We start from the raw sequence: 13,046 nt of genomic DNA, 5'->3' as shown, positions 1-13,046 counted from the left end.
AGTTTGACAAGTTTTGAATGCAAGACACATTAAAAATAACCTGGAGAATGTCTTGGATTCAATAGTTTGTCAAATTCTTTCCCAACTATGCAATTAGTCCAAGAAAAGATATCACTCTAGAAATCCTGCCTCTGACTTCAATGGGAATTTTCAGAGTTCTGCAAGTGCAGAACCAGCATATTCATATAGTGAAGCACTTTCAGAGTGCAAATTTACCTTATATTTACTAGATAAAATACTTGCTGATACCAGCCTCCTGCCATAACTAAATAAAGCAGAAGAGATGTAGAAAAATAAACACATGTATGATTCAGAATTTGAGAGTTGTGGTGTGGGGAAAAAAGTCCTTTTCACTGGGTACATTCATAATCCAACATACCAGCATTTTCACAGACATTGTAACACCTGCCCAAGTAATGATACAGTCAAACCAACCAAGATAGACTATATCTGGGGAAATCCTCTTACATCTGGGCAAACATTCCTGTTCAGTATTGCATGACAACTCCTGTATTCTGCTCTGGAGAGATTAAGGCAGATTCTGATCTCAGTTATCCAGGGACTCTTAACTTGTAGGTACATTAGTACGTATCTGGGGTATCAGTGCATAACATGGCCTGCAGGGCACAATACCTGAAATGCTGACACAAGAACATGGCTTTTATGTGTGAGCACTTGTCTTTGGTAACTCTTGCTGAAACAGCACAGTATGCAGATTCTATCTCAAAGATTCACCCTATCCTGGGCTTTATTAATGAAGGCTTGCGAATTAATGATGGTTTATTAACCATCACAAAACTAAGTTCAACCTTCCTCTCAAGGACTGACTGCTTCTGAAGTCCCTACCTCAGAACTGCTTAGCCCACAACCTGGATCCTTTCTCTGAAGAGCCACTCATTCCTCCCCTATATCTCCTAAAAATCACCCTGAGGAAAGTATCAGGAGACCCATTTTACCTTTTTTTCAGTAAAATCACTACCAGCTAATGGGTAGGGCCTTCTTTAAGCATTTAAGAATGATTTGAATCATCTGCTTCACGAGCAGATGGATATTTTCAAAGAAATTAAACTCCCTTTTATCTTTGACCAGTTTAATTAAATTTGCAGAACAAAGGGGCAAGAAATGCCACCTCTCTCGAACAAGAAGGCTCCTCCATATATAGTCTTTTTTGGCTCCAGAGCATGCTCTAATTCCAGGACAGGTTTCCTTTCCTTTGAATAAAAGATTCTCTGTTAAGTAGTAGTAATAGCGGATTATACCTTTTAAGTGTCGCACACTAAAACTGCTCGATGAGGAGATTTATTTCTACTGTAACATACTGTCATCCTAATCTAGATAACATAAAATAATCTAGTCTTAGAATGGACAATGAAAATTGCGATCCCTCTACAGTCAGTGAAAGTTGGAGCTCACCTAAAAGGAGTGAAGAAGTCTCGCAACGTGCCTTGCACCACTACGCTGGCCTCCTTACCACCTGACTGTTGTGTTACCTTAGATGGAAATGGATGTCACCTGACATCTCATTGGTGCCACCATAAAGTTTGTTATGGAAGCAAAAGCACTGAGCAAACAGAGGTTGATATCCTTTGTTCCTCCACATGAAAGGAAAATCAGTGGCACAATAAAAAGTGGTAATAGGCTCTGCTGCTTTACTGCAGCAGATGCCTATTACCTCTGTGGCACTTTCCCGTCTGAGCCAGACAAGCGCCCCATGGGTCTGCCTGGGTGGAGGAACACCCCACTCTCCCCCATTCAGCCAGACCCACACAGGGATTTTCCCCCTGTTCATCTTCAAGCACGGAGTGGGGGAGTGCAAGTGTACGTGATTTCTTATTCTGCAAATTCCCATTCAAGTTCATTTTTAAAGTTTTATCTGAGACAGTGGTCACCAGCCTATTGATCCTGATTGACAGGTCAATTCTAGAGCCTCTTTTGGTCAATCCTGGGCTGGGGAAGAGCTGGGTGCACAACCCCAACCCCAGCAGGTCAATCTGTGGGGGAGAGAAGGTGCGGAGACAAGATTGAGGACCCCGCGGTGAGCAACTGACTGGACAGCCCAGCCAAGAGCTGGGAAAGGTACGTGGGACTCCAGCCCAGCTGGGTGGTGAGAGGATTAGAGCCCAGGGGCTCCTCCAGGGATGCAGGGCCCCCTCCCCTCCACTGGGCAGCCAGGTGGGCACAGCTCAGTGCAGCTGCAGCACATAAGTGGGATCAGGATCAGGCCCCAGGTCTAGCACTCTTCATGATCCAGGGGTGGGGGGACAGGGTAGATCCTGGGGTGCCTTTTACTTCCAAAAACTGATCTTTGCCATAAAAAAGTTGGAGACCACTGATCTAAGAAAAGCCACTCTGAGCTCAACAACAGAATGTCCAGGGAGGTTAAAGTCTTCTGCCACAGGCAGAAATTGGAAGAAAATTTTGTTTCCTTTCAAAAATATTTCCTTTTGTTTTTTCATTGTTCAGTTCAGTAACGTTCAATGTTTCGCTTGCAAAGGCCAAATGAGTGGCTAGGGCTGGTAGCCCAAAAAGGGCCCTGCACCAACTCCCTCAGCCCTGCACCCCTGGACAGGCTCCAGGCTACTTATGTGCACAAATCTAGCATGCTATCCAGCCCATGGGGCTTCCCACATGTCTGGAAATTTGGCAGCAGGGGAGCAGCAATTGCTACTGCTCCCCCACCACCAAATTTTTCAACCCCTGGCAATTTCTGCAGGCCAGATCTGGCCAATGGGCCAGAGATTAAGAACCGCCTATTTTAAACTAATTTGAATATTTTCTCCCCCTACTACTTCTCATTCATCCTAAATACTGTATTCTTTCAAATATGAGACACCTTTTTTAAAACAAAATTTTCTTCTAAAAGTGGTCAGCATCTTAAATTGGTAGAAAAGCACAATTTTGTGGGAAAGTACATGCACCTGGAGGTTTTGTTGTACTGTATTATTTTTAAAGAGGTTTATCTTGATCTGATATTTTGGGGTTTTTTCTTTAAATTGAGTCATTTTAATATTTTTTTAGATGTATCTAAATTTTCTGTGTCCTAAATTTAAAGGTATATGGTATTCGTTTTACCTTCCCTCGTACACTTTTAAGTGTTGAAAAAACAACAGTGCTAAAAAGCAAATATAATACCTAAAAAAACAAATTTACATTCTTCATATCAAAATGAAACAAAAACAGCCATTTACTTCCTTTTCTTTGTTAAAAACCAAGTTTGTAAAAATTACATTCTACTCTGATCAGCCCTGCTTCTAAACATCTGTTATCTTTTTTTCTACCTTCAGTCTGAAGCAAATTCTTTCAGTTTACACAAAGTCCCACCACTCTGTAAGGGCTGGATAAGATGACAAAAGCAAAAAGACTGGTATTGCCCTTTTATAGGGAAGGCATAACAGTATGTGAAAGCAGGTGCAGATTGTTTCGGTTTTCCATTTTCAGTACCTTTTAAAAATCATCCATTTCTCTTTCCTTCCTCCTTTTGTTTGAATCCTACAAAATCTTATTTTAAGGCACTGCTTTGTTAAAAAATAAAGTTAGAACTGGATCCAAGCTTCTATTGTTCCCAGATGTCAGAGAAATCACTTGGAAAAGCAGATATATCCATTGTGTTTAGAGAGTGACAATCCAACTAAGATTACTTTTAAGGGTTCCTACCAATAATATTTTAATGCAATATTCTGTGCACGTTCACATAGAAAAATTCAAATGTCACAGAAAACTGTCTGTCCACAATTGCTTCACTCTACCATAATTAAGATGAAATCCATAAAATAGATATGCTGGTTCCATGTTCATGAGCAATCTGATTGATCCTTCCACGCACACAGTCAAGAGAAACAAATATCAATGTGCCATTATGCACGTCAAAAGAAGAGTGGAGGGACACGCTGGTCCACAGGCTTCCCTCTGGTATCTGACCTCCAATTTGCTGAGCAATTGCTGTGGGTTGCATCTGATCTCTAAGCAACTGATTTAGAGTCATTTTGAGTATATAGCAAGAGTGGATCAGCTTTAAATTAAGAGCAACACTGGCAATCCCCCTTTCTGTAAAGGTGAAATACTTCTGAGCCAGTTGTCCTGAAGCAACTAACTGTATTTGTTTCTCATGGGAGGAGACTTGGGTGAAACACAATAATTTGTTTCTGACCACTCCTGTAGGCAAACCTGTAACAAAAACTGTAGCTGATATGGCAGTGGAAACTGCAGATGGGATCCAGATGAGGCTGAACATACTAATCCCAGAGCTGTCTCCAAAATACCGAACGTTACATTGAGGAGGAGAAAGTATTTCAAAGCTAATCAAATCCCCAGCATTGACTTTGGTGGCCTGAGAGGCAGATATTGAGGTGTCTCTGTAATTTACACCAGACTTAAATATATTCATTAATTCTCTGTTGGTACCATTCCTATTAATGTATGAAACTAAGGAAAAGCCTTCACGAACACATGCGTGGCCCATGGAATACAATGCTTGATGAAAAACAAATTTGACAACACCCATTTCGGTGAACTTTATAGCTCTGCCATCATGCGATAAACTTAGCATGTAAGGGTCAGAAACGGAAATAACTTTAAAGGTTGGTCGATAGTTAGTTTGGTAGTGTATTGCAGTTGACATCTGCGCACTCATGGCCACTGCACCCGTATCATGGGATAACCAAAACAAACTGAGTGGTGTATTAAGATCATAAATACTTAAGTCTTTACTTTGGTTGCAGAATTGATTTGGACTCCTCAGAAACACAGAGAGAATTTGGCTTGGCTCTACCTCTGCAGCACTGCTTAAACTCGTGCTCTGGAAATATTTGCCTTCTGGTTGCTCAACACGAACAGCACTCAGTTCACAGCCTTCCTCACTGTTGTTTAGTTTCAAGGAGAGTTGAAGAAAGTTTCTGCAGTTGTGCTTTACAGCAAAATTGAGATCAGTCCACATCAAACCATGTTGTCTGAATACCAGGCAGTTATCTTCAACTGATATAATTTCACAGTGAAGCCTTCCATTTATCTTCAAGTATAAGCCAGGGTAGACCTGACAGCGGTCAGATTTTGCTGAGGGTAAAATAATGTTTCCAGCCCAAGATTCGGAAAGCTTGTTTTCACTGGCTGCTGAACAAACAGTGTCACTGGCTGCAGAACAAGGGACAGCTACCGCTCCATCTTCGCACTCTGAGCACGCCTGGCATTCCTGCATTTCTTTGTTAAAGAAATACTCCTCTCCACACAATCCCAATGTCGCATCTCTTTCAGCAATCCCAAGACATCGGAAGCCACCTGTTCATAGGAAGTAGGCAGATTTAATCTTTAGATATATCACATCCTAAAAATACTCTACAGCTTCTCAGAACAAACTTCTTTTATACATCACCTGATAGCAGCCAAGCAAAGCAAAGCACAAATTAGATTATACAATATTGTCAGAAGGCCCTTGATTGTAGACAAAGTTTAAAGATAAATGCCCTGATCCCTCACTTTGTCCAAGCTGCACCCAGCACTTACCTAGACTCTGGGTGGCCCCGGGTGAACTTTTAGTATTGGGCCTCCCTTCACCAGAGATAATGATAATAAAAATTTTAAAATTATCATTTTCGGGCCCCCTTTCCTTCTGGGCCCCGGGAGGCTGCCTGGTTTGCCCATTCCTGTGTCTGGCCCTGGCTGCACCTGCTGAAGTGCAGGGGAGCTGCAGGTAGCCTCACCATTCAGTATCTCAGTCCTAATTTGGAGGACTGGGCATAATGACCCTCTGTTATACAGTCACCACATCCCTGCTTACACATGCCCTGTCCCCAGCTCACTGGAGCTGACTCATTCATGGACTGGTAGAGTTACTTTCAGCCAGCGGAGAGTTTCCCACGTAAAGTCATCTCCACCTCACAGCTACATCCCCCTGCCTGCAAGGCACATAGTATCCTTAATAGATCAAAGAATATAGTTGTTGGGTACATTTTCAAAAGGGTGTTTCTAACTTTGGGTGTTTTTCTAGAGGTGCTAAGTGCACACAACTGCCACTGACTTCACCTGAAGATGCAAATGGCCAAAAGTTTTCAGGAGGAGAGCAGGATGAAAATCAGGCTGTCAGAACTGGGCATGAAAAAACCTGAGGCTTTGCTAATTGTGAATGTGCTCTATAAAGCCTTTTAAATCATACCTAACCAAAAACTTAAAGTCCCCTTTCCTGAAACTTTCATGAAGTGCGTCCTGACACCTAAATATTGTCTCTATTTATCCAGAATTCTTCATTAACTCTTAAACTCTGTTTACTCACAGTATCAAGACTGAAATCAAATGCTGGCTTACACCGGGAACATGGGCTGACATCTGAAATCCAGATGTGGGCCACAGACCCCCAATTAGTCATATTTTTCTTCCTATGCAGGAGCATTAAGAGCCAGGCACCAGCAGGCTACTGCAAACTGCTGAGCAAACAGAAGACTACCTCCAATATAGTTAGAGCTGCCAGACAGACCAGTATATATACAGCAATTTAACACACAGTTTTATTTTCATACTCCCTTGCGTATTTGCATTTCATTCACTTAAAGGATTGTTCTCCCAATGACAGAGAAATGTCATTGCTCCATAGCTGAATGGCTATGAAAAGAAAACCTATCTGCATGTACTTTTAACTGGTTTACGAAGTAGAAAATGATCTATTGCAGTGTTTAGCAAGGTTTATTTTAATCTTAAACATAATTTGCCCTTTAACATACACTTAGGCAAGTTTTTTAATGTTAGATTATTACTCTGTATTCAGGGTCTGCTGTTCTCAATTCATGGTCTAGAGCCATGAATCAGGATACCACGGCACACTGGGATGCCTTGAGATACTTTCAAGTGTGCCACAGGGGGCCATGCAATATTAGCCCTTTTAGGTTTACAAACGTGATACCCAAAATAAACCCATGGGTTAGATACAGACATTACACATAAACCAGTACGAGTGATTGGAAACCGGTCTAAACCTGTAACAGAACAGAAGTTCAGTACACAGACTGGTTTAAAATGGTGAAGCCTGGTCTAAGATAGACCCGTATACATGTTTAGGTTAGTCTATCAAACTTTTGTGCCAGATCCCCTCCCAACTCAAGTTAGGTCACAGTCCCCCAGCATCCCAGGATGCTTTGCAGTTCCCCTGCTAACTGTCCCTTGCAGGGCATGTGAATTAGACTTGGCCCACACTCATCTGCTTTGGCCCAGTGCTGGGCCAGCCCTGACCCCGGGCTGTCACAGAGCCAAGGCAGCAAAGGCCCCCACCCCAGCCCGCATAGCTGAGGGGGGCTGCATGAAGGGGCTTCCCCCCTTCCCTGCTGACTGGCACAGCATGGCTTCTTTCCTAAGCCCTGCACCCCTGCCAGCTGTTAGCTCCCCAAATCCTCGCCACCCCAGTCCCCCCTACCCTACTCGCTGAGGCCCTCTAGATCCCCCAGACCCTGTCTGGGCCTCCCAGTTCCTCCCCCCAACCCAACTCGGTGACGCAGAGGGGGTGCATACAGGTACACGTGCACCCCATGAGATTGGCTGTGCACCCCCTGGAAGCACCAGCTGTGAAGCTGGAAGTGCGCTTCCGGTTTTGCTGCTGGGGAACCCCCCGCGTCCCAATTTGCAATTGGCCACTGGGGGGGCCACCCCCCTGTTAACAATCTTGTGCCCCCCCAGACTCAGGAGGCACCAGTCACCCATGCTCCCAGTCTGGGTCAGCGCAGTTGTAGGTTTGGGCCCTACCGGGGAGAAAGAGGCCATGTCACCTCTTGTCCTTCCCAGGCTGGGCCCTCACAGCTGGGCACTGCCAGGATAAGGGGCACCAGCTCTCCAGGCTGCAGCTCCATGCCCTGGTACCTCCTCTGGCTGATGGGGGCAGCATTTGGGGACCAGCCCCTCCACACACCCCCATCCCTGTCCTTTCAGCAGCTACTGACTGGGCATCCCCCCATCCATCCCACATCCCCCGGCTCTGCAGGGAAGGGAAGGTCTCAATTCCAGATGCACATGCAGCTGACTCCCACCTTCACCTTCCATTCACAGCAAAATAAAACCCTTTGTAGAGGGCAGCAGGGGCTGGGGGGGTGGGGGGCAGGGAAGAGCAAGGTAACTGGGAGCTGCACAGCCTGGCTGGGCAAGAGGAACACAGGGAGGGGAAAACCCCTGCCAAGTGTCCCCCCCCCTCCCCAGTGGTTCTGGCTGGGTCGGGGGGCGGGGGTGGCCAGGGCCATGGGTGTGCCCAGCAGCCTATCAGGTGTGGCTCACTGATAAGATACATTCAGCTGCCCTTGGCAGCATTCAGTGCACTGGGAGGTGTGTGGGAGCAGCTCCAGCCTACTGGCTTTAGCCAGTGCAGACGACCATGTGCAACCCCTCCACCAACCCCGCAAAATGAAGAGAGAATGTGCATTCTAGTCATTCTTGATGTAATTTACACAGCTTAGGGAAACCTACAAAAGTTTGATCAACTCCACCTCAGGCTTTTTGAATGTCTGTATCTAGCCACAGATATCAAATATAAATCCATAGTTGTGATCTAAGTTCTTTGCAACAGAAAAAAACTGCTCTATTATTTTTCTGTAATAAAAAAAAGAGTGAAAACTAAGAGCTGGAATTTCTGAGGGGTGTTGCAAGTGTATCCTAGGGTGCCTTATATGTAAAAAGGTTGAAAATCACTGAGATTTGAGAGCTTGAAGAGGGATCTTCAGCTTTTGTCCCTCAGCATCCCAGGCCATACAAAAATCACTGAGGATCACAGATGCATAATGCCAACTTAGAGAGCAGAACAGCTTACTGCATACATAATTAAGGGCCAAATAGCTTCAGAGCTCCTCAGAGTGAGCTGGAATGGTGGAGAGGAGAAGCTCCTCATTTCATGCAAGGCTATGCTAATATGCTTTCTTTCCCTTTCATTCTGAAGCTACATGGTCTGCAAGAGCTGCTACAGCTGAAAACACTTCACATGCAGTTCTAAGGAAACCTCCCCTATTCAACATCAGGCCCTCGTATGTCAGCTCAGATTTCCTTTCCAAACCAGACATCTGATTTCAACCTCCCTATTGACAAGGAAATTGGACTGTGTAAAATAATGAACTGTCATGAACAGACCCATAATGATTTCTGGAAATAACAGTTTTTGAATAATTAAAAAGGAAATTTAAGAGAAGAAAAATTTCCTTCTCCCATGACTGAAATGGGGAGATTAAAAAGGGTGCTATCTCCTGACCCAAATATCAAAATATTTCAACGATTGCCCCTTCACCTGTGTGTAGAGCAGACCATTAAATTGGAGGTGTTGAGGGTGCCTCTCCTTTCACCTACATTGCTACTGGATTTGGGTGATGTGGAAATGTCCCACCAAATTACATACCTCATCCTGACTGGATGTCCCATGACATCAGATGTCTGATCCCATGACATCTGCCTCCATCAGATGGCCTTACAGGCCCTGAGTTGACCTTGTTCCTTGAAAGACTCAGTCCTCTGGTGAGGTCACATAAATGTTACCACTTCCAGGATGGGAACCATATGGGATGGCAACAAAGCAGAACCATTAGCACATCTTCAGCCCTTCTTTCCCCAGAGTCTTGTCCTAAAGTCCTTCCTAATACCTCCAACCCAAATACCCCAAATAAAACTCCCTTTGTCTCTATTCAAGTGATTTTAAAGCCTTAACCCCTTCCAGCTTCCTTTCTCATATTATGCCCCTCCCTAGTGCTATCTTGCTTCTTGAAAACTCTTTCTGAACATTGCCCATCCTCGGGGACCACTATGATGGCTGGCTCTATTCCTGAAGCCTTCCTTCCTGCCTATGCATGTCAGGCAGATTTAACTGAGCCCATGTCCTCTCTTTAATCCTTCCCTGGGGGAGCAGTGGATGTGTTCCCATCATACTCTCCATCTGTATCCAGTTTCTACTGAGCAAAAGTGATGATCCAGCCAGCAGATGAATATTCACTGGATCCCAGTCCCTTGGACAGGGGAAGAACTCAATTTACAATCCCACAATGTTCACAGCCTATGAAACCATTCCACGTTATTCTTTTCAAATCTCTTCTGGCCAGTTAGCTATGGAAAAAATCAACATGCCTGCTGGCATAGTGCACTCAACATTTTCATTAAGTTCATACTTGTGACCTTGATGTTCATACTGATTGGAAAGGGACAGTCTAGGGTGGCATATGAAGTTAAAACTAGAGTGGAAAAGTTCAATGGAGCATGTGGTCTTAAGTCAGTTATGAGGCTTCTGAATATCCCATCCTAATATGTTGGAAATGAAACCTGTAACCTCACACCTCAGTACTCTATAACAGTGGCTCTCTAAGCTTTTTGTACAAGGACACATCCGTAAACATCGATGGCCAGTCCTGACCTAGTGCCCTTCACTCCTGACCTGCTGCCCCCAGGCCTCAGTGTGTGGACTAGAGGGTGAGTGTGCGGGGCGGGGGGAAGGGGGGCATGCAAGCAGCCCCTCACAGACTGGAACTTTGCCAGCCTGCAAGGGAAAAACTGGCCTGCAAGGGAAAAACCACGGTTTCCCACATTGTTCTCCTTTAAAGGAGAATCCATTTTTAAAGTTTGTTGATCTATTTTTAAAGTTTGTTGAGGCTCCTTTCATATATTCTTGCAACCCACTTCTGCATTGCTACCCACAGGCTGAGAAACACTACTCTACAATACAAAGAGTATCAGATACTACAGAGATGGAGGCCATAATAATATGTACTAGATTAAATCAAATCATTGAACAAGTGCAAAAGACAGATCACTTAATTATGCTTTTATACCAGTTTCCCAGCAGGAGTAATGCCATTGATTTCAATGGTGTTTATTCAAATTTACAGCACTACAAATGAGAAGAACAGTACACCTAAAGACATTGGAGTGCTGCAGGAATTAAAACACCCAAACAGAAGTTATGGAAAGCACCATCAACTTGGACCAGTTCCACCACATAGGACTGAAGATCCAGTAGATGTAGTTCTTTGTTAATCACAGAAAGCTAAAAGCTTACCTGGGGTATTCAGGCATTTTATCCTCTCACCACAAATGTTAGGAGATTCAGTGCATTCATCTCTGTCCTACAAATCACAAGAACCATATTCAAATTTAGTGAACTGGCTAGCATGGAAACCTCATGATAGGAAAACATTTACCAAGAATTCCAAAAGAAGAAGAATTTAATTCAATTAATGAAGTATCCAATTAAGTCACAGTGACTTAGCTGTACCAGTTTTAATTGTTAGTTAAGGATGCTGAAATTTGTTAGTCATTTTATACAAAACAACTGGCTCCTACAATAGCTCCAATAACTAACTTTACCCTAGAAGTGCTCTCCCACTTTGACCTCCACAGGCATGTCCAGATGAGTGCAGTTGTGCACTATGTAGCATCGCAAATATGTTTGCAGAGCCACATACCACACAGTCCAGTGTTCTCCACACTGCAAGGGCGTGCTACCTGAGCATACGCTGCACCATTATTTTCTTCCATAGGTTTTTCTGATCCCTGGATATCCAGAAGTCAAAAAAACCCACAAAAAAACCCGGCACAGTGCACACTCAGGCAGCGCGCACTGCTGAAAAACAGAGCCAGGCCGCCTGGAGCTGTACTCCACTCCGCGCTAGGCTCTGCACGGCAGAATTACCATGGCTGCAGCCCCAGGAGACCCCCAGGACCCCAGGTAAGGCTGCTGGGGCCAGCCCAGTGCTTGTCCCAGTCTCCTCTACCTGACCTGGGGCAACTTGCCACACACCAAAGCATGCATTGCACAGGCGTGCTCTAGGGACAAGTAGCTGTGGCACAAGGTGGTCCACTACCACTTGGCCTGGGGAACCAATTATCCACACGTCTGGATGCACACAATCAGTCCAAACTTTGTTTCTGATCATATTCAGTTTTGCTTATTCTCCACCAGTTCCCTACCCACATCATATTCTGTTTCCAAGCCATCACTGTCTCCAACTTCTGAAACTACCACCTTCTCCCCCAGTGACCCCATCACTCACTGCATTTCTATCATAGCCTCTGTCCCTTGGGTCCTCAAATTCAGTGTCAGGTTCAGTCTTCTCCTCTCTATATGGATGCTCTCAATGAATCCTTCTGTTTTTTTCCTATAAAGCACCTCTAGACTTTACTTATTCCAGTTATTACAAGAAGATAGAAAAGAATGTGCTATTACATGCTGTTTGTGAAAATGCTTCCTATTACATTGCTTAACTCATTGTAAAGTACTAACTGGCAATTGGAATGATAAGCAGTCTAATGCACAAATGTATTGACATAGCATCTCAGCTGGAAATAATAAAAACAATATAGCTTTAATCAGTGTCCTAAATTCCCAAGAGTCAATAGACAGAGACTGCTAAATTTTTGTGGTCTGTATCACGTTTAACTGAAACTTCTTTATTCCTTTCCTCAGTTTGTATCTTGTCTCTTTACTTGATGCGTCAGCCTAGAATATTACTCTGTTCTCTAATTCTATATAAGAATGTGCACATCCTACTAGCTTGTTGTATGTGCATAAATTAATTATACTTTTACCTAACCTCTGATCTTTATGTCCTTTGATTACAGCAACCTCCCCCTTGCTGGGCATGTAGACATACACCATCCCAAGCCTTCCATCAATACTGCCAACAAAAACATGTAATTATCCACTGGCCTGCCCTGGCATCTCTTTAGTTTCCTACCATCATTTCCCTCACTAATGATGTTAATTTAAGATCCTTATCTATGACTTTCAAGACCCCCAGAACCTACTATCTTCCTCAGTCCTACTCCACATCTAATAGCTCCACTCATGTCCCTCATCAGTTCTTCCTTCTCGCCTGGTTTTATGGCTGGATCCCATTATATTACTTGCTGGTGCTACCCTCTTCTTCAAGTTCCTCTTTAAAACAGACATCCCTAAGGAGGCCTATAAACCCCAACACCCCACATTACTGGAGAAAGATGTGCATGTAAATATGTATGCACATGGTGAAACTAACAAGAGCAATCACATTTTTACAGTTCCCATGACCCATCCTATGATGGCTATTTAAACTCTGTGCACTTATTTTCTGCTG

The 13,046-nt window shown here is 44.0% G+C and overlaps 1 protein-coding gene across 1 annotated transcript in view; it reads right to left on the bottom strand.

Annotated features, from left to right (window-relative positions):
* Window positions 1-3,166: 3,166 nt before the first annotated feature.
* Window positions 3,167-13,046, bottom strand: part of LOC109291311 — a 22,197-nt gene continuing 12,317 nt past the window's right edge. The window contains exons 3-4 of the mRNA XM_019508270.1: window positions 10,991-11,057; window positions 3,167-5,271 (exon numbers count right to left, since the gene is read on the bottom strand). Coding sequence (XP_019363815.1) covers window positions 3,752-5,271; window positions 10,991-11,057 — 1,587 coding nt within the window. The 3' untranslated portion in view covers window positions 3,167-3,751. The remainder of the gene's footprint in view (window positions 5,272-10,990; window positions 11,058-13,046) is intronic.

This window comes from Gavialis gangeticus, unplaced genomic scaffold (genome assembly GCF_001723915.1).
Source record: "Gavialis gangeticus isolate Ggan-Ray unplaced genomic scaffold, GavGan_comp1, whole genome shotgun sequence".
Classification (NCBI taxonomy): Eukaryota; Metazoa; Chordata; order Crocodylia; family Gavialidae; genus Gavialis; species Gavialis gangeticus.
The sequence above is the reverse complement of the archived record's forward strand: the minus strand, read 5'-3'. Positions and strand labels throughout refer to the sequence as shown.